The following is a 21,873-nucleotide window of genomic DNA, read 5'->3' as shown; positions in this document are numbered from 1 at the left end:
TTCGCGGGTCGCACGTTGCTGATGTTAGAAAGTCCAGTTAACGTGCCGGGAGCAGACCTCAGTTTTAGGGAGAGGAGAGGAGAATCCCGAAGTTACGGAACAGCAGACCTGTCCCTGAGCTAGGTGGGACCTTGTGTAGTCTTTTGATCCAGCCCTCTGCCTCCAGGGAGACTCCTCGTGACTAAGGCCACTCGGAGAATGATCGTCCTAGTGGTTTTAATAGTTTGTTTGGAAGGGGGCTAGCTTACGGTCAGCAGAAAAGCAACCCAAACCTTCCGGGTCTATTTTTTGTTATGTTTGTTTTTTATTAAAGGATGCTTTTGATTGAGGGTATTGGAAATTCCAGCAGAAAGCGACCTTAGACCTGTCCGTAGCTAGAAAGTTCTGGATTGCGGGTACAGAGGAGAAATAATTTAGATTGTAAAGGAGATTGTTCAAATGGAGACATCGATTTTTTTCCCCCCCTTCGCTGAGTAAGCTCACAAAAAGGCAAACTAGCAAACCGGATGGAAGATCGGCGACAGTTGTTGCTGAAGATGATGATCTCGTGAGTGTACCGACAAGGATAGGGACTGTGCCTCATCCATTTTGTCCGTACCTACCCCAGTGCTTAGGCCAGTGCTTGACACAGAGTAAGCACTTAGGACCATGACTAACAGAGAACTGAATAACTTAACCGAAAGTCAAGCTCTGCTACTAGTTTGCTCAGAGATGGATTTATAGCCCCAGTAGACAGAGTTATGAAATGCAGACTACCGAACAGCTAAAAATAGCCAGCGGCAAAGCCTGATGCGGAGGTGGTTTCCCCTCTGCAGCTTTCCCCCGGGGCTGTGGGAGGGGAGAATCAGGCTTACCGGACTCCCCCTCGCCAGCGCCTCTGTCACTGAGCACTTTCTCAAGGGTTGAGGTTCATTCGGCCAGCCTCGGGAACGCAATTTTGCGCCCTGAAGCGGAGTGGATGTTTCCCGTTTGACGAGTCAACCGGGAAATGCAGGGCTGACGGCTTTTCCCCGGACCAGGATGGCTGGTGTCTCCTACCTCCGCTGGTCTCTCCCAAGCGCTTAATCCAGCGCTCTGCACACTGTGGGCATTCGGTTCTTTTGGATCGATTGACTAGATTGTAAGCCACTTGAGGGCCGGAATCAATCGGTGATATTGATTGAGGGCTTATTGTGGGCAGAGCACTGTACTGAGTCCTTGGGAGAGTTCAGTATAACAGACTCCTGCCCACAACAAGCTTATAGTCCAATGGAGTTGACAGACCTGATGCCTTTAGACTATAAGAGCTTAGAGAAGTGCTCTGCGACAGGAGGTAGTCAGTCAGTATTATTGATGAACTAGCCTGTAAGCTCTTTGAAGGCGGGGATCCCAGCTACTAAATCCCCTAGTCTCTCTTGAGCCCTGGGTCCTGGGGTTGGCACACAGTAGGAGCTCAAACAATACTACTATTCATGATTGTCAGAAAACTAACGATTGAGGAAGCCTTCATTCCAGCGTCAATTCAGACTCTTGAATTTCAAGCGCTTTGCAAGCCCTATAATTGAAGGAAGACTCCATCATGATGTAGATTTGTTTCTCCTTAGCTAAAATTAAGAGCAACTGCGTATTGACGCTGAAAGTGGCTTAATGCCTCTTGTTGCGTAGGCATGGTTGAGGGAGTGAGACAGGTTGACGTGGTATTGTGTCCCTGAGGAGATTCAGGAGAATCAGCTGGGGAAGGGCAATAAAAACAGAGGGAGAACGGTTGGCAAAATTTCTCTCTGAGGGTTTTTTTTCCTTAAAGGTATTTGGTAAGCACTTATTACGTGTCAAGCGTTATTCTAAGCGCTGAGATAGAAACAAGTGGGGCTCACGGTCTAAATAGGAGGGAGAACAGTATTTCATCCCCGTTTTACAGATGAGGAAACTGAGGCAGAGAAAAGTAAAGTGACTTGCCCAAGGACACAACAGACAAGTGGCAGAGCCAGGATTAGAACCCACTTCCTCTGACTCCCAGGCTGAGGCTCTTTCCACCAGGCTACGCCGGGCTTAGCAAGAACTGCGGGCAGAGGATCCGCCAAAACAGTAAACGGGCCACAAATTCCAAAGGGAAGGTCGAGACAGCGTCCGTCAAGATCTCGCTGTGCTCTCCAGGGCAGCGAACCAAAGCCCTCATTGATCCCAAACGCCGTCACTTATTAAAAACCATGCAGGACGAGGAGAAAGGAATCCTGGGGAAACTTCATCCGAATCAAAACGTCAACACTAAATGATGAGCTCCCTGGGAAGATTCTCATTCAATAGTATTTATTGAGCGCTTACTATGTGCAGAGCACTGTACTAAGCGCTTGAGAAAGAGAGCGCCTCCTTTCCGCAGTCCCTGCCTCCCGCTTCCTTTCCGCAGTCCCTGCCTCCAGTGATGGAGGATGGAATGTCGGAGACGAAGACGCGGCGGAACCCTGGACCCGCGGCTCGTCCCCTTGGGCCAGGTCTTCCCTCCCGGAGGGAGGTTCGGGGCACAGATGCCAGCCGGGATCCAGGGAGTGTGTAAACTAAGGGTCCACGAGCCTTCATGATCATCACGGCCCAATTGGGTCTCTCTGTGTCCGGTTCTGTGAGTGCGTTTTGCGTATCCACTTGATCGGTGTGGAGAGAGCTCTCTGGGGTGTGCCAACCGACAGGACAGTGGCGACCGACCTGGGGCCCCTAGAGGTTGGATGCATCGCCCCGGATCTTTCCCGTCTGAGTCTCATTGGATTATTTTCAGTCATTCCCAGACCATTTTCCAGTCTGGCTGGGGAAAGATAATGTGATCGTCAGTGCGCAGGCTTTTTCCACTGGGGTCTTAAGTAATGGGACCCCAGGAAAATGAGTCGTTCATTCATCCAATTGTATTTATTGAGCGCTGTTTGCAGAGCACTGTACGAAGCATCGGGGAGAGTACAAGTACAGTGCTCTGCACACAGTAAGCGCTCAATAAGTACGATTGAATGAAAGATAAATAGTCACATTCCCTGCCCACAGCAAGCTTACAGTCTAGAGCGGGGGAGGCAGATATCAATGCAAATAGCATTACAGATACGTACATAAGTGCTGTAGGGCTGGGAGTGGGGAAGAGCAAAGGGAGCAAGTCAAGGCGACGCAGAAGGGAGTGGGAGAAGAGGAAAAGTAGGGCTTAGTCTGGAAAGGCCTCTTGGAGGAGATATCCCTTCGATAAGGCTTTGAAGGGTTTCTGTCGGATTCGAGGCGGGAGGGCGGTCCAGGCCAGAGGCAGGACAGGGGCGAGGGGTCGTCGTCGAGACAGGTGAGATGGAGGCACAGTGAGAAGGTCGGCCCTAGAGGAGTGAGCTGTACGAGCTGCCTTGTAGAAGGAGAGAAGCCAGGTGTTGTAGGAGGGGTAAGGGGGGGGAGTGCTTTAAAGCCAATGGTGAGGAATTTTTGGTTGATGGGGAGCTGGATGGGCAACCACTGGAGTTCTCTGAGGAGCGGGGTGACACGTCCTGAGCGTTTCTATAGAAAAATGTCCACGAGTCTCGAGACGGAAGTCTCCCGGAGGAAACCGGTAGGGCTTGATGCCCCCTGCCGCGGGCTGGTTCTTCCACGTGACTCCCCGTTTCAGGCCAAGGGGCCTCGGTCCCTTCTGGAGCCACAGCCCGGGACTGCTGGTGTGACAGGCCTGGAATCGCGTTCTCACGCGCGTTATTTTTGCCAGTATTGACACGTCTGAACTCACCACGCTTGCCCTGGTACTGAAGCACAAACTCCGGTTCGACTCTCCTTCTCCTTCTTCCTCCCATCTGTAGTTTATGTTAGTGACTGTCTCCTCACGCAAGACCTTAAGGTCCCCGAGGGCAGTGTGGTGCTCTGCGTGCCGTAGGTGCCCAGTCACTGCGATTAGCGGGGTAATTAACGAATGGACAATTTAAGAGCATTTGACCAGGCCCTCCTTCGGAGGTTTTCACCCGGCTGTGCTATGCAGCTGGGGAACTTTCCCAGTTCCCCGGGAGGATGGCCCTTGGTTGGGGGGTGGGGACGGGAGGGTGGTGAGGGAGGACACACTGCTCATTCATTCATTCGTTCATTCAATTGTATTTATTGAATGCTTACCGTAGGCAGAACCCTGTACTAAATGCTTGGGAGAGGACAGTCTAAAAATCAACACACATTCTCTGTCCACAGCAAGCTTAGAGCTCCTGCAGCTGCCTCCGTTCCCTGCAGGGAGCACAGCAAGCTGCCACTGGGAAGCGGCGTGGCTTAATGGAACGAGCACAGGTGTGGGAGTCAGAGGACATGGGTTCCGATCCTGGCTCCACCTCTTTGCTGTGTGACCTCGGGCAGTCACTTAACTTCTCTGGGCCTCAGCTCATCTGTAAAATGGGGATTAAGTCTGTGAGCCCCACGTGGGACCACCTGATTACCTTGTATTTGCCCCAGTGCTTAGACTAAGCACATAGTAAGCGCTTCACAAATACCATCATCATCGTCGTCACCTTGGTTCAGGGGTAGACAGGTGGTGGGGTTGCCCCCGTCTTCATCTTCAGACTGGGGCTTCTGGGGCTCAGGCAGGGGAATCACCATTTCCCACACGGCCTGAGCAGTGTTAGCCCGCAGAACGGGGTCCCGGGCCCTTTTGTCGGGCAGGACTCTGAACGAAAGTGCCTTTGGTCTCACTCCCTTTGTTTCCCCGGGGATAGGAAAAGAGCAGCCGGGGAGATTTATTTTTGGCACCAAGGGAGAGTTAAGCTGGTCCAGAGGGTTTTTGGACAGTTTGCATGAAGTTACAATCCCTAGACCTTTTTTTTTCAGATGACTCTAAGCCACTCAAAATATGTTTATAATGGAAACGTTGGTGCAGTTGGTGGAGGTGTCCAGAGTGTTGCTGGGACGCCTCCAGTTCGTGTTTCATTCTGGCGGTCAAGGAATTGGTTAGAGCCAGCCTTCTTCCAGCGCTAACCGACCCGTTCCGTCTCTCCCACTGACTAGCGATTGGTTTTGATCACTGGCACATCGATTCGAGTGCGGAGGAGAGGACTGCAGAGAGCTTTATGGTGAAGGAACTTGTCAGTCTGCGGCCGCGGGAGCCACCGGGGGTGGAGGGCTGTGGGGGGCAGTTCCGGACTCCGCCCCCTCCACCCGACGGAACGGGCAGATGCGGACAAGAGACTGGGCCCGGGGCAGATCCATCCTAAATCCAGCCGTTCCGGGGTGGGTGGGAGCTCCACCAGAGCAGTTAAGGAAATGACACTGGACAGAGGCAAAAATCCTCTGGTGCCGAAGCATCCGTCAACAAATTCTGGGCTCTTCCTTCAGCCTCTTGATATAGGAACTGGGCTGGATGTTCTGGGGAGGAAGGGAGAGAGGGAGGGAGGGGGATTATTTTTATGCTGAAACTTCAAGAATTTCCTTTATGTGAGTACAGTTAGTACTGAGGTAGTTTTAAGATGCTATCCAACTCTTTAACAGATACAGAGTGCGGGGGGAAAAGCGCCTCCTGGGGAAAAACAGAGCAGAAATTACCCAACAGAGGACGCGACTCCGACACCTGGCTCCTTTCCCCCTCCCCACACTGTCTCCCTCACCTCCGACCTTCCCTTCTGTTGCTTCTAGATGTACCTGGCTGTTTCTGGATGCTCAAAAAAAGTGAATACGTGGGGGAAGAAAGCTTGGAATTTGGGGCTTAGTTGGATGTCTTCCCCCTTCCACTGTAGTCGACGCGATCACTGCTGCATGAATTCAGATTCCATGAAGAAAAAAAAGTAGCAAATTAATACATGAAAACCCTTGAAATAGTTAAATTTGATGTTTGGTTTTTTTTTTTAAAAGAAAAATAACCAGTTAAAAATAGGCCATGCAGAGGGAGAGGAGAGAAAGGGGTGGGCAAGACTGGTTTTAAAAACAATAGGAAAACCATAAAAATATTTTTGGGAATGAGTAATGGTTAGGGATTTCAGTTCTTTCTGCAGATTTTGCTGTGTTGTGCAGGTTCTAAAATTTCGCAGAAAAAAAAAATTCCTAGCACTTTTGGTGGCAAAGTTTGCCCTCATGCTACTGTTTTGTTTGCGCTGCAGCCAGACAGACGGAAACAATATAGAACGTTTGGATGTCAACTGCTCTCTTGGCGCGGTATGAACTTTAAAAGACAAGCTTTTCCAGTCTATCCCAGGGTCTTAAACACCATTTAACAGATAGAAGAAACATGTGATCTGGGTTCAAGAACCTGAACGTATAAAACATTTGATGTTCAACCTAAACTCTGTAAAAATCTTTGGACATTTTGACAAACCATAAATTATGTCATTAACCAGACGGCAGCATTTACCACAGGCAACTTAAAAGGGAGTAATGTGGCCATTATTCATGGATCCCCAATTTTAAACATTTCAGATGTCTCCTTGTTTGCATTCTTCCCAAGTGGCCTTGCCAGCCCCGATAGAAAGTACTCTCTCTTTCCACCGGAGAGATTGGATTGAATGTTCTACAGCACCGAAGGCAGAGGAGCAAACCTCAGCGGGTTTTCCCAGAATTTTCCACGGCATTTGGTCGACCTTGGTCGTGACACCGAGATCTTTAAAATGTATTCCTTTGAAAGCGGTCCAGCATTCATCCCTCCCCTCCTGGAGACCTTTCTCCTTGGTTTCTAGGTGAGTTGGGACCCAGCCCAAAATGCCAGCATTGATCTTGACTGATCTCTCTGCTTTCCTCTCCACCCAACTCTCTCCCTCCCTTTCTCTCCCCCCTGCCCCACAACACACCTACTTCTCTCTCTTTCTCCCTTCCTCCTCCCCCCTTCTCTCCCTCCCTCTTCATCCCCCTCCCCCTTTTTCTCCCTCTCTACCTCTGCCCCCTCCATCTTTCTCCCTTCTCCCCCCCTTCTCCCCCTCCCCACCCCGGGAGCCTCTGTGGGAGCCATCCAGAGTATCGCCGAAGGCCAGGATTGGCCCCGCAGAAGGAAGCAGGTGTCGGGCTAGTTTAAAATTAGATCAGCAACAGCACTCCTAAGCCCGGAGTTAGCCAGATGGAACAGGCACACTGGATTTCCTCACGCTCTCCGTTTTGGTCAAGAGGAGGGCGTGTACCGAGCAAGCACTCACCTGTGGCATGTTGTGACCCTGACTCCACCGCAGCGGCTCCTAGGCAACCCCTCTCTCCTTCCCTCCTCCCCTCCCGCCCCTCCTGTCCCCGTCAAGCAGCCCAGCCTGCGGTTCTTGGCTGGCTCGGGTCCCTCCTCCGCCTCTCCCCCCCCACCCCCAACACCAGCTGACACAGATAAGAGCCCCACCAGTCATCAGGAAATGCTGGTCAGACTGGTTTCAAGCACCAACTTTCCCGGAGAGGGAAAACTCTGAAAGCGCGGGTGGTGGTGAAGCTGCCTTCGCGCCCGCCCAGCAGAGTTGACTTCCCGTGGAAGCTGGAGGGAGCGCCTTGTGCCAGGAACCTGGTCACGCTCAACCGCTGTGTGTGTGGCCCGGGCACCTGCCCAGCACCGTGCCCGGTCGGGGTGCTGTCCTGAGGCAGAGGATTTGCCAGCTGGGCAGAGGGGGCCCAGCAGGGTCATCACATTTAGACCGTCAGCTCCTTGAGGGCAGGGACTTGTGTCCTGTAGAGCTCTGCACACGGTAGGGGCACATTCCAGCGCTCTGCCTACTGCAGGCACCCAGTACCTGCCACCGATGGATGGCTATTTTGGGATGAAGATTGCCCTGACCCAATGTCCTGAGATGGCCTGGGTTGAGTGCTCAGTCCCATCAGGCCGGGATTATTGTTCTGAATTCTGCTAGTGTAAACTTGTGCTTCCAAGGCCGGAGTCTTTGCCCAGAGGGCGGGGGGTGTAAAAAAGAAAAAGATTGTTTGTTTTTATTATTTGATGGAGACGGCTTGTGTTCAAAATGCTCTCGTTCCGCCGGCCGGCCAGCGTGCTAAACCCAGGGCAAGTAACTGCGTAGTGGTGTTCTTTGAGTTTTGATAGATGGAGAACAAATGCGGTAATGTTCCGCTTGTGGGTTCTCGCCAGCTCTGTGTCAATAAGGGAGCCTGTCTGGGCAGGGCGAGCATTTGTTCGGGCAGATTTCAAAATGGCCTCGTCATTGTTGTCTCTGCCAGTCGGGATCTCTGCGGGCAGGTGGGCTGGTCTTCAAGGGACTCTGGGAAGCTGGTCCTCTCCCCACCCCGGAGGGGCGCCTGGCTTATTGCCTTTAATGTTAGCCGGTTAAAAATAGGACTTTTTGTCAGTGGAAGGAAATGAGGGCGGCAGCTGGTGCAGTCTGTTAGCACCACGTTTTGGGTAGTGGTAACACCCCAGTCGGGTTTAAGTTCCGTGTGAGTTTTTTGTGGTGCCGCTGGTGATGGTGGGCGATGGGACTGGGCTAATTACCTTGGATCCGAACCACCTTTAAAACCCTCCGAAAACAAGGGGTGGTAAGGTGCGGTTCCGGGAGGGTGCCGGAAAGCAGGAGTCTATTTTCTCCTTTTAGACAGCAGTCGATCGAAAGTGCTCCCTGAGCACCTACTGCGGGCAAAGCCCTGCACTAGAAGCTTGGGAGAGTACGGAAAAATTAGCCGATAGGCTCCCTGCCCTCGAAGAGCTAACGACCTAGCAAGGGGAGACGGGAGCAGACCCTAAAATCTATTCCAGACAGGAGGAAGTGATAGAGTATAAAGATAGGGACCTAAGTGCTCCGGGTAGGGGGGCAGTGGGGAGTCCCCAAGTGTTTAGGAGATGTGGAAGGGTTGAAGTGGCAGGAGGGAGGAAGTAGGGTGGAGAGATGAGAGATTAACCGGGGAAGGCCTAGGGGAGATGACATTTCCAGAGGGCTTTGAAGATGGGGAGAGCAGGGTTCTGTCAGATGGGAAAGGGAGGGGAGTTTCAGGCTGCAGGGAGGGTGTGAACAAGAAGTTGGTGGCAGAAGAGATGAGATGGAAGAGAGGCATAGTGAGCAGAGTAATAATAATAATAATTTATGGTATTTGTTAAGTGCTTACTGGGGAAAATGTATCCTTAGAGTCGCTATGAATCGGAAACAACTAGATGGCACTTAATAATATACTATAATTATGGTGGTATTTGTTAAGCGCTTACTATGTGCAGAGCACTGTTCGGAGCGCTGGGGGAGATACAGGGTAATCGGGTTGCCCCACGTGAGGCTCACGGACTTCATCCCCATTTTACAGATGAGGTAACTGAGGCACAGAGAAGCTAAGTGACTCGCCCACAGTCACACAGCTGACAAGCGGCAGAGCCGGGATTCGAATCTACGACCTCCGACTCCCAAGCCCAGGCTCTCTCCACTGAGCCACGCTGCTTTGTGCCAAACACTGTACTAAGCATTGGAGTAGATACAAGCAAATCGGGTTGGACGCAGTCCCTGTCCCACACAGGGCTCACGGTTTCAATCCCCCTTTTACAGACGCGGTAACTGAGGCACAGAGAAGTGAAGTGACTTGCCCAAGGTCACACAGCAGACAAGTGGCGGTGCCGGGCTTAGAACCCATGACCTTCTGACTCCCAGGCCCGGGTTCTAGTCACTGTGCCACGCTGCCCCTCGGATTGGCTTGAGAAGAGTGAAGCGGGCCAGCTTCGGGGGGTGGGGTGGACGGCCGGAGGAGAGAGCGGAGAAGTAGCGGGGGAAGAGCGGATTGAGTGGCTATCGGCTGTCTCGCGGGGACGCCTGCTGTGGAAGAGATGTAAACTGAGACTCCACTGGGAGCCGTCTGGGCATCCCCGATGGGAATCCCAGTGGGAATCCCAATGGGATTGACGGGGGAAGAGGTGACTAGCAGCTTGACTGTGGTCCTGCTTGGGCAGAGCTGCCTCCTGCTGTCTGCCCCTCGTCTTCGCAGGAGGTGGCTACGGGTGGGACTGGGGAGGGGGATCGATTGATTGATGGATCAAAGGAAAAGGCAGAGAGAGCAGAGCCAACGACCCTTGGCTTTCCTGGACCCCACCCTCCCCTGCTCTTTCCCTTCGTATCTCGGTGCCCGCTCGTTTCACGCGACCGAACCCCCGAACGCCCGCTCCCCACCCTGACCTTCTTGCTGTCGTTCGTCCAGCTTAGTCTTGCTGACCTTCCTCCTTCCTCAGCTGGAACTTTCCCTCCCATTGTCTGCAGCCCCCTTCAGGGACATAAAAGCACCCGGGTTTGTCCTGCACTTTGGTTTCTAAAGCGCCTCCATTCATTCAGTTGTATTTATTGAGTGCTTACTGTGTGAAAAACACTGTACTAAGCACTTGGGAGAGAACAGCATAACGATAAACAGACACATTGCCTGCCCACAGGGAGCCTTCCCGTCCTAGGTCTGGTTTTCTCCTCCCTGCAACCCTGTGAGGGAGGGATCACTGTCCCCATGTGACACGGGAAGAAACTGAGGGCCAGAGGGGTGAAGTGACTCGCCCCAGGTCACTTGCCAGCGGAAGAGCCAGGGCTAGCATCCGGATCTCCGGGGCTCGCCACGCTCAGCGCCCCCAGACATTCGGAGGCTCAGTCGCCCCAGGCTAAATGCCCCCTCTCGCTTGGTGTCCCAGGTGCGAGAGCTGTGTGGACCTGCTGTTCGTGAGGGGGGCCGGCAACTGTCCCGAGTGTGACACCCCTCTGAGAAAGAGCAACTTCCGCGTGCAGCTCTTTGAAGACCCGATTGTGGACAAAGAGGTTGAGATCCGAAAGAAAGTGTTAAAGATGTAAGTGAACGTGGTCCTCGGGTCTCCCGGCGCTCGGTCCCAGGCCCGGTACACAGCGGTGCCCAGTCGGTCCCCTTGATCGACTGATTGACCCGGAGTTCTTGGGGATGCCCGGGCTCCAGTTTCGGGGGCGGACGCTCTGCGGTGGCAAGCGTGAGCCGGGACCTCAAGTGCCCAGAAGGCTAGGGGCCACCGGGCCCCCTTCCCGCCTCCCCCTTCCTCAGCCCCCTCCCCCAATCAGTCAATCATATTGATCGAGCGCTTATTTTGTGCAGAGCACTGTACCGGGCACTTGGGAGAGTACGGCAGAGTTGGCAGACGCTTTCTCTGCCCCCCAGATGGGTCATCCCTGCTGTTTTCTGGCCTTCCAGATACAATAAGAGAGAGGAAGACTTTCCGACGCTGAGGGAGTACAACGACTTCTTGGAAGAAGTGGAAGAAATCGGTACGTGTGAATGCTCGTGCCTCGGATGTGCCGCTCCCCTGGGCCGTCGGCTTTTATCGGGGAGATGCTTCGGCGGGCGGCTCGTCTGCAGTTCCCGAGCGGGCTCCTTGGAGACGGCCGCCGTTTACCCCGTCCGCTCTCTCCCGGCGCTTTCATCGGGCGCGCCCTGCTGGAGGGCACGCCGAACTCAGAAACCCTTCATCTCCCCGTGCCTGGCCGGGCCGGCGGGGAGGAAGGGGGCGACGGGGGCCTGGACTGGGGTGGAGGGGCGGCACCGTCGGCGCTGCCCTGGAGGAGGAGATTAAAGCGGGAAGCGAGAATATTCCCATTCTCGGGCCCCGAGACCATTAGCCGAATCCACTGTGACAGGAGCCATGTGCTGTCTCTCACTCTTTTGCTTCTGAGGATACAGTAGTTTGGAAATACTTTGAAGCCGATGACCTCGCATTCCACGGTGGCAGCGTTTTATGTTGTTCCATGGGAGTCCGAGGTTTTAGAAGCCGGACCGTACCCTCCCCGCCCCCGGCCCCCGAACACACACCTCTTTCATTCACTCCCCTCCTCCACCATTCCCCCGCCTCCTCATCCCCCAGCGCCCCTTTCCCTCTCTTAAGGGCCTAGCCTTTTCTCTCCAGCTCAAATCATATTGAGCTTCATTTCCCGAACTCTGGGAGGAAGTGGCATAGACTCGGCTCTGCAGGCCGCTGAACTGTAATCCCCAAAACCACTGATGCATTTTAGTTGGGCCTCGGGGTTTCTCGGGTAGGGCCGCGTTTCACGATCCGCCGGGAGAAGCGAGCGCAATCTCGCTTCCAGGTCGTGCAGCCCCTTTCTTTTCTCCCCACTTCTGGTCTATTCTGACCCCGTCTAAATTGGCCCACTTAACTCAGCTATCTCCAGCGTCCAGCTGACGAGTCGGGGGCAACGGAAAAACTGGGCAGGCGTTGCCTCCTATTTTCCTGGAATTCAGAGCCTTTTCGCTTCGGTATTTTCAGTTACTCTTGAGAAGCTTATTCTGTGCAGAGCGCTGTTGTGAACGCTTGGAAGAATACAAGAGAATTAGAAGACAGGTCCCTTGCCCACCAGGGTACAATCTAACAGGCTAAACAGGCATTAAAATAAATTATGGGCACAAAAATAAATAAAGATAAGGGCACAAGTGCTACCAGGGGGAGCAGAGGGGAGGTGAAACCCCAAGGGCTTAGGTGATGTGCTGAAGTGGCAGGTGAGGGGGATATAGGATAGAGAGGTGCAAGATTAATCAGAGAAGACTCCACGGAGATGTGATTTCAGAAGGGCCTTAAAGATGGGGAGAGCGATGGTCTGCGGGAAGTGAAGGGATTTGGGAGTTCCAGATAATAATTATGGTATTTGTTAAGCACTTACTATGTGCCTGGCACTGTTCTAAGCACTGGGGTAGATAGAAGATAGGTTGGACACAGTCCTTGTCCCACACAGGGCTCACCGTCTTAATCCCTATTTTACAGATGAGGTAACTGAGGAACAGAGAAATTAAGTGACTTCCCCAAGGTCACACAGCCGACAAGTGGCGGAACTGGGATTAGAACCCGTGACCTTCTGACTCCCAGGCCCGTGTTCTCTCCACTAGGCCTTGCTGCTTCTGAGCATGGAAGGGAGGACGGCAGCAAGAGGTTGGCGGCGAGAGAGGTGGGAAGCAGCGTGGCCTCGAGGAAAGAGCGTGGACCTGGGAGTCAGAGGACCTGGGTTTTTATCCCGGCTCTGTCACTTGTCTCCTGCGTGACCTTGGCCAAGTTACTGAGCTCCTCCGTTCCTGTTTCTTCATCTGTAAAATGGGCATTAAATCCTACTCCCTCCTACATGGACTGTGAGCCCCATTTAGGAAAGGGACTGTGTCCAGCGTGATTATCTCATATCTACCCCGGCGCTTAGTACAGTGCTTGACACAAACTACGAGTTTAACAAATACCATTAAAAAAAATAGCCCTTCCCCTAAAATAAAAAAAAAATCCAAAATGAGACACAGTGTGTAGATTCCTTCTTCTTATGTTAGATTTACTCTTAGTGGAGAGTTAAAAGAAGAAAATAACCCAGGGTAAGAAGGTTGATGACCAAATGATTTCTCAGCAAAAATTGTTTTCATTCAGTGTTCCTGGATATGGATTTGCACAATAATGTTCACCGTTCCTTCAGAATGAGCTTGCTGTTTTCATGGGGCAAGTGTAAGCTTTGGCATCCAGGGTTTTTTAAAAATGCTATTTATTAAGCGCTTACTATGTTTCAAACACCGTTCTAAATGCTGGGCAAGGTTATCAGGTTGAATAGAGTCCCTGTTCCACACGGGGCTCACAGTCTGAGTAGGAGGATTTAATCCTCGTTTTACAGTTGAGGAAACGGAGGCACATGGAAGTCAAATGACTTGCCCAAGATTATACAGCAGTTGGCAGTCAGGATTAGAACTCAGTTCCCCTGACTCCCAGGCCCGTGCTCTTTCCACTAGGCCACGCTGCTTCACGTGTTCCTCTTCAGTCTGTTTTTACACTAAGCTAGGAAGCTCTCCCCACCCCCCAAACTTTGGAGGAGCTGGGTGCCCTTCTGAGAACAGAGGGTTTGAGGGTGGCCCTTGGAACGGGTGCTGACCCGGAGAGCCACGTCTCATCAGTCGAGGGGCCGGACCTCCTGGGCCGCCGAGCTGGCCGATTGAGTCACCTTCATCCCAGAGTCAGACCAAGGATGACCTCACGGGAGAGGACGGAGTTGCCGGGATGCCTCACTTGCAGGGCGCTTGCTGGGTCAGGAGGCACAAAGGTCTTTACTTTTTATTCATTCATTCATTCATTCATTCATTCAGTAATATTTATCGAGTGCTTACTATGTGCAGAACACAGTACTAAGCACTTGGAATGTACAATTCGGCAACAGAGACGATCCCTGCCCAATGACGGGCTTACAGTCTAATTGGGGGAGACGGACAAAAACAAGACAACGTAATCACAATAAATAGAATCCAGGGGATGTACACCTCATTAATAAAATAAATAGGGTAATAAAAATATCTAAAGGGAACTCTCCGTTGGAATTCTGACTCCTCCAGCCCCTTCCTGACCGGTGTCAAGGGCGTCTCCTGGAGCGACTCTCCAGAGCGCCGGCAGGGGACTCTTGCCTTTTTGGATAAATGTCCGTTCCTTTCCCTCCGGCCTTGTTCCCGAGGTTCAGTTTGAATTGCCGGGCACCTTGTTCCTTCTCCCCACAGTGGCATCTCCCTCGGTGCCCTGCCCCGGGGAGCAGACCCCACCTGACTCCTGGCACACGTTGTTTGCGAGAAGTGCTGGACGGGCCCGGTGCCATTATGCTAGCCCAAGCACGGGGCCGCTCGGCATGTGGCATGTGCCTGGAGGGAGCCCTCGGTCAGCTGCCCTGTGCCAGCTGGCCGTGGCCAGCTCGCGGCCCCCCTTGGCGAGGGGGCTGTGGCCCCACCCCCTGAAACGTTGGGGCAGGAGCAGGCGGGCGGGCAGTTGAGGTAAGTCAATTGAAAAGGCAAAACTGTTGATGCGAAAACCTTTGTTCAGGGCTCAAGGCCCCCAGCTTTCCCTCTACCGGTGACTTCGCCTGCAGCCCCTGGGCAAGTCGTCTGGTAGAGTGGCCCAGCTGCGGCCCGGGAATATTGAGCAGGTCCCAAAATAGTGCTGCAGAGCAGGCCGGGCAGGCTTTCTCTGTCGTTCCGATCAATTCGTGTAACCAGACCTCAGGGCCGCTCGTGAACTTCTTATCTGGTGCTTACTGTGCCGTGGACAGAAATCTAGTCATCAGAAAAACTGATCACTTCGCCCATTTACTAACATTGTCATGTGTGTGTGATCAACAGCATTGGTGATTTATTTCCGGGAAGGGTTCAGGGGTGGAAGTCTCATTTTTGAAAGAGAAATGAGTAGATTTTTTTTGAGCAAAACCCCAGTTCCGTGAGCCCCTTCTGCCGGCCTGATGTTTAGTAAGCGTTCGTGGTACGCAAGGGACCGTACCGAGTGCTGAGGACAGGGCCAAGGAAACTGATTTTCGGCCCCGGCCCCTGGTCCCCACAGGACTCTTACGGTCGAACTGGAGGGGAGAGGGCAGAGACACGGAGAAAGAAAATCGGTCAGACTGCCGAAAGCGATAGCAGCAGTTGTTCGTCTCTGCCGTCCGTCCCTGCCGTGAGGCGGCAGTCTTCGGATGCCTCGCTACCCCAAGCTGAGCCACCCTCATCCTAAACCACCCTACGCTGCCCCACGTTCTAAGCACTGTGGATCGATGCACCCTCCCCCTCCTCCCCCGGCCCTCCCCCCATCCGTGGCCACGGTTGGGAAGGGGGCAGTTCCCTGGCCCAAGGAGACCCCTCCCCCTGTCGACCCCCGGGGCCTCCGGCTGGCCACATCATCTCATCGAGAAAAAGAGTCCCGGGCGGTAATCCTCGCTCGGGGGCTCTCCCCGGTCTGGGAAGGGGGTACCTCCCTAGGGAAGGAGCAGCCTGCTTTTCCGAGAGCCACATCTGCCGGCGAGCTGATCCCAGGAGCATTCTGAGCCTCGCCGGTTTGAGGCCTTCCGGCGCAGAGCAGGATTGAGGCCTAATGGCCGCTTAAGAGCTAATCCCCGGAGAAAGGTCGGGGAGAATCGAGAAGGCCAAGCATTGCTTCCCCAGTTCTAGCTTCCTGGCTCTGCCCCTCGTTCCTCTCTCCCCCAGCATCCCTGAGGCCTGGAGGGACCCGGCAGAGGCCCGTCAGGGACACGCACCGCACCGCGGGCCGTTGCTCGCTTAGGTCACTGTGCAAACATCCAGAAAATTGGCATGTGTATTTAAATCTTAGGAAGTGCTGACATTCAGCTGCAGCTGCTTGGGTCGCCGGGCTCAGATCTAAAATGTGATTAGACGCCAACATTGTCACGTGACGATTCTTCTCTTCCCTCCGGTGGCGCCCCGAATTCCGGCACCCTGTCATTCGGGGGCGACTGGTCAGAGAAGCTCGGGGTCAGAACAACTCGTCTTTCTGGTGAAATGTCACTGTGCCGGAGATTAAAACGTTTCGAGGGGTAGACGGCTGCGTGTTTGGAAAATTTATTTTTTCAAACACAGTTCTCAAGGCGCACTTTGTGCAACCATCGATTATAAAGAAAAATGCATCTTGAACCGTTCCTGAGCCATTGGAGCGAGGCAGGAGGTTGGGGCGGTAGCTCCCTACAAATTGTCAGGGAAAGATTATTTTGGGGCTGCGTGTTCTGTCCAGTTTTTGGAAATATATGCCGTCGTTAAGTCTAGCACAGCCAACTCCGAGGTAAAAAAAGCATAAAGTTAAAGTAATAGTATGTGGGGGAAGCCCCGGGCAAGAAATACACAAGGGAGAGGGCCCTAGTCCCCAAAGGGAATCCACCGCCTCTTAATAGTCTAGCAATAATCGGATCATATCATTGGTAGATAATTAGATAATAGCAATCTAATCTTATCATAAATCACCCCAAGAGGAGCCTTTTTCCATTCTTATTGTTAAGTTTGATGAGTTTACTCTCATCAGTTTTAACAAACCTTTAAGAGCTTGGATGATGATAAAAATCATTACATTTGAAATCGTGGCTTTGCTCTGTATCAATTGCTCCTTTGTTTTTTAACCTGCTGATGATTGTAGGGTCTTCATTTGAAATTCTGAAAGATGCTTCTTACCTCTCTAAACCTAAATTCCCTAAAATGTAGCAACTCTCTGGTAAGTATTCTAGGGATAAGCTTTGGGTATAGAAACTCTTCCCGGGGAAAACATCCCTTAACTAAAATCCACATCCCGGCTGGTCACCTCGGTCCCGACTCTGGTGGGCAGCGAGGTGCTCGTTTGTGTTGTGGAGTTCAAGCCTCAATTAATGGAGTTTCAGGGCCCCGACTGTCCTTCGGCTGCGGGAAGAGTTTCACAAGTAAAGAGACGTATGCGTGTTCGTCTAGTGGAGTCCGGATTGCTTGCGTCCTTATTGTTCCGTGAGAGCTCAGAAGAGTTGTTCGGCGGGAGCTGGGTTTGATTTTCCTCTCACCTCACCGGATGAGAAGAGTAGGCCCAGTGGATACCGAGTCAGTTTTGGCAGAAGCGCAGGGAAGCAGCAGGACTGGTGTCTAGCTGGGAACTGAGTTCCGGGCCCACCCTTGGTCGGGGAGACAGAGAATCCTTCGATCGACCTACCACCCGAGTTGGCGGACGGACCAGACGGGGCCTTTCTGCCCCAGCTCTGACTGGAGCTTCTCCAGGTCAGTCCAGCAGGAGTCATGTGGTTTCACCCGAGGAGACTTTGCCGCCACAAATATACTTTGTTCCCTTGGGATTTGGCATCGGGCTGCTGCCAGATAAGTCATGGGGAACAAATGGTGCTTGGAAGAGTTTAGGTCCCCGTTTGGATTCGTTTGGAGTAACTGACTGCATGGTTGTAATACTTGTAATTATTTGCGATCAGCAGTGAAATCGGTTTCCCAAGTGACCCGTTTTTACTGCTTTCCGCTGGTAGTTATTCTGTTGCTTTTCCTGCCCTTTTCCTCTCCTGTCAGAGTCAGTGCCTTTGGCTCTGCCCATTTCTGGTCACCTTTTTGCTTTTCCAGGACCAGCCTTTGTGGGTGCCAGAGGCTGGCCTGCGGCCCTTCCTGTAGGCTTTTCGGCACTTTTCAATAGCAGAAATCCCAGTTCCCCATTTGTTTGAAGTGGCCCTGGCCACCGCGGCACAGTTTTTCCAATTTTCCCCTCTCCTGTTCAGCTGCCTGCTTTGGCAGGGGGCCTGTTTGAGAGTGAAAACTAGCCCTCTAAACATTTTGTCCAAAACCCAAACCGGTTTAGTTTGAAAGTGGTAAAGCTACCTCTGGTGAAGCTTGGGAAGAGAGGAAGAATGGAGCAGTTCCCTTCCCCCGGGGCTCTCCCGCACCTGTTCCTCTTGGGAAAATCCTCGATCCCAAGTTCTATCCTCAGGCAGTCCATCCACTTCCCTGTCCCCCAGGCACAACCCATGCCTTCATGTCCTCTGCCCGTGCCCTTTCCCGCCCATCTTCGCCTGGGCTTGAGTGGCCGGGGAGGCCGCTCTGCCCGTTGGAATCCAAGGTGGCCCTTTTTGTCTGGAGTGAGGGAGAGGACTCCTTTCCTTCAGTTTTCTCCTCCTCGGGCTGTAACCAAAGCCGCACACTTTCTAGGGAGTGGACGGGCCCAGCCACCATCCTGAGCTGGATGGAGTCCCGGTGGGCCTGCCCGAACTACCCCTTGCCAAAACTCAAACCCTGAACGGAAGCCTGGGGTGCTCAGGGACGAGGCTTTCTTAAAATCAATCCAGCAATCAATAGTATTTATTGAGGGCTTTCTGTGCGCAGAGCCCCTTACTAAATGCTCCGGAGGGTACAGTAACGCAGAGTTGGTAGACATGTTCCCTGCCCACATGACTATACAGTCTGGAGGGGAGACAGACATTAAGATAAATTATGAATATGTACGTACATAAATTCTATGGGGTTGAGGGAGGCAGGTGAATAAAGTGTGCAAAGCCAAGTACAGGGATGACGCAGAAGGAAGAGAGGTAGGGGAAATGGCTTAGTCAAAGAAAGCGTCTTAGAGGAGAAGTGCTTTTAATAAGGCTTTGAAGGTGCGGGAGTGAAGGGGCCAAATCCCGTTTTCCAAGATAGGAGCAACACAAAGCCACCTGAGATTGAGCTTGTCTATGCGGTAAGTGGCTCGACTGCGCGGCATTCCGGGGGGTGAGTTTGAGGCTGGAGTGGTCCTGTCGCCACGCTCCATCTTTGCCTAATGGTGACATGTTTTCTGTTGACGCAGTCTTTAACCTGACCAACAATGTGGACTTGGACAACACCAAGAAAAAAATGGAGGCCTACCAGAAGGAGAACAAAGACGTCATTCAGAAAAATAAGCTCAAACTGGTGAGTTTCTACTGTGGCTCTTTTGGCCAGCGTTGGCCATTTCAAGGCCAGGCGATTTAACGGTGCGTCTTCCTGTCCGCAGTGACAACAGTAAGAGTTATCTCTAAAACTGGACCAGAGCCAGGGTGATGGGAGATTGTCTGAGGAGCAAAACTGGCCTTCTGGAGCAGGTGCTGCCAGGTTGGGATGAGGATGAACGCCAGCTAGAGAATGGGTGGTCTACTGGGGGTTGGACACTAAAGCCAGCTTTCCATCAGTCCATCAGCCAAGTTTATTGACTGAGTGAGCGCCTCCGGCGTGCAGAGCTCAGTGCTCAGCGCTCGAGAGAGTCCAGTCGAGGTCGAAGCCGTGATCCGAGCTTCCGGTCCAGGGAGGGATGCGAGCAGACACGTTCTCTGGAGGCAGGGCTTGGATGGCAGCCGCGGAAAGCTGGGTCAGGCCTACCCCGACGCGGAGAGGCGTTTCTTCCTCATCCGGAAGGAGAGCGGGACTCAGTCCCGAGCCTGTGGGGGGGGGGGGGGGGCGGCCCAGGAGGGAGCCAGGGAGACAAAGGCCCCATTTGTGCAAAACTGAAACACACGAATATTGGTGCAGCAGGAAAGTCTTCTAAAAGAGGCCCAATGTGGTGGCTGGGTTAGCTACTGGTTTCTTAAAAATAATTTACTTGTGCCTCCAGTTGCAGTTCACCCATTTACTTGACTTTAGTCAGGAGACTACGGTGATGATGGTAATGTGGTATTTGTTAAACGCTTACTATGTACCACACACTGTACTAAGCGCCAGGGTAATAATAATTATGGTACTTATCAAGCGCTTTCTGTGTGCCAAGCACTAGTCTGAATACTGGGGTAGATACAAGTTAATCAGGTTGGACACAGATATAATAATAATAATGGCATTGAATACAATTAGTTCAGACCCAGTCCCTTTTCCCACTTGGGGGTCACAGTCTAAATAGCCACAGATGCCACTTTCCTTTGACATCTTAAAAAATGAATAGGGAGGAAAGATTTTGTAGAGCGCTAATTTACTTGTTCTGCTAATTAATTATTTGTGGTATTTAAGGGCTTACTACGTGCCAAACACTGTACCGGGTCCTGAGGTCGGTTCAGAATTGATTTGCCGCCTCTGGCCCATAGCAAGCCTGGTGATTTGAATGCTCCACCTGGAGAGGTGATGCTGTTTAATAAGCACCTAATTCATGCAAAGGCCCATACTGAGTGCTGGGCAGTAAGACACGGGACCTGCCCCCCGCCCCAGTCTAAGAAACTGAACCCCATCTTCCAAGGCCACCGGTTTTCCAGCTGGAATGGTGTCAAGCACTGTTGCCACGAGAAGAGTAGCTAGTAGCTCCACTCTGCCTTTGCCTTTTACAACGTAGTACGTTTGAATGTTGTGCCTCTCAGCTGGGGCCGTTCCCAGGAAGTAGTTGGCAGAGTCGGGATTAGAGCCCAGCTCTTCTGACTCCCAGGCCCACGCCAGCTATGGACGGGCAGGCTCTCTTGAAGGGAAATAAGGAACGATCATCATCGCCCGGGCCTTCTTTTAGGCCGTACCCATTCCCCAGCTGGCCCCAGGGATGCCAAGAGCGCCCCATTCTCTGGGGAGCTAGGAGAAGGGGGTGCTGCAGACTAAGCCTTTCTGAAATTCTGAGTTTCCTAACAGTCCACACCCTCCACTCCCCCACCCCCCAAACCTAATGTTGTTGCTACAGACACGGGAACAGGAGGAGCTGGAAGAGGCTCTCGCGGTGGAGCGCCAAGAAAGCGAGCAGCGGCGACTCTTCATCCAGAAAGAGGAGCAGTTGCAGCAGATTCTGAAACGGAAGAATAAGCAAGCTCTTCTCGACGAACTGGTGAGGGGGCTTAGCTTAAGGGCGGAGCGGGCCTGCCATCGCACTGACCCCTGGCCTGGGCCCATCTCAGGGGCTCGGCGAACGAGGCTGCCTAACAGCTCCTCGGTGCAACGTCCCTCGTCGGTGTGGTCCGCAGACCTTCCCCGGGGGCGAGTGGCTGGGTGAGGGGAACAGCGGTGAGAGTGGCATTGCCTGGATCATTCAGTCAATCATTCAGCCCATCACTGGTATTTATTATGAGCACTTACTCGGTGCGGGGAACCGTACAAGTACTGGGGAAAGTACCGTCTCCACAAAGAGCTTTCAGATAGAGCCAGCGCTGAGGCACTGATAATGTTAATAATGATATTTGTTAAGCACTCACTATGTGGCAAGCACTACAAAATGCTGAGGTGGATACAAGCAAATCTTTTTGGACACAGTCCCTGTCCCATATGGGACTCAGTCGTAGCCTCCGTTTTACGTATGAGATAACTGAGGCACGGAGAAGTAAGTGATTTGTCCGAGGTCACAGAGCAGACAAGTGGTGGAGTCGGGACTAGAACCCAGGTCCTTCCGATCCCCAGGCCCGGGCTTTATCCACTAGGCCACGCTGCTTCTCTAAAGGGATGGGCGGCAGGAGGGTAGACTGGATTGAGGCCGACTCTGTTGGCCCGCATTTGGCCTTCCCAGCTTCTCCAGGCTGGCGGTCTCTGCAGAGGCCCGACGCGGGATGGGAGCTGATCCATTCGGACTCAGCTAACTGGTGCAGTCCTCACTGCAACTGGCGATGGAGCAGAGGAAGCAGCTCTCTCCCTTTTCCACTCTCTCTCTTCTAAAATTGGCCCGCCTCATTCATACAAGTGACCGGTCTTTATCAGCACACTGTTTGCCAGATTGCTGACCAAACCTGGAGTCCACAATCCTCTTTCTCCAGAGCCTGGGCTGCCTGGGGGTGAGCTCTCATTGCTGCTGGTTTCTTCAACTTTGTCAAAATGTTAACCCAGCCACCCGAAGGTGATTCTCCTAGGTCAGGGGGCCCTTCTGGC

General features: G+C 52.8%; 1 protein-coding gene across 2 annotated transcripts in view; it reads left to right on the top strand.

Annotated features, from left to right (window-relative positions):
- The window catches only part of MNAT1 (MNAT1 component of CDK activating kinase), a 102,760-nt gene that overhangs the window by 21,696 nt on the left and 59,191 nt on the right, over nt 1-21,873 (top strand). For both annotated transcript variants that reach the window (XM_029078842.1, XM_029078843.2), the window contains exons 2-5: nt 10,499-10,651; nt 11,023-11,096; nt 18,887-18,990; nt 20,705-20,845. In XM_029078842.1, coding sequence (XP_028934675.1) covers nt 10,499-10,651; nt 11,023-11,096; nt 18,887-18,990; nt 20,705-20,845 — 472 coding nt within the window. The remainder of the gene's footprint in view (nt 1-10,498; nt 10,652-11,022; nt 11,097-18,886; nt 18,991-20,704; nt 20,846-21,873) is intronic.

Source organism: Ornithorhynchus anatinus, chromosome 14 (genome assembly GCF_004115215.2).
Source record: "Ornithorhynchus anatinus isolate Pmale09 chromosome 14, mOrnAna1.pri.v4, whole genome shotgun sequence".
NCBI classification, from domain to species: Eukaryota; Metazoa; Chordata; class Mammalia; order Monotremata; family Ornithorhynchidae; genus Ornithorhynchus; species Ornithorhynchus anatinus.
The sequence above is the reverse complement of the archived record's forward strand: the minus strand, read 5'-3'. Positions and strand labels throughout refer to the sequence as shown.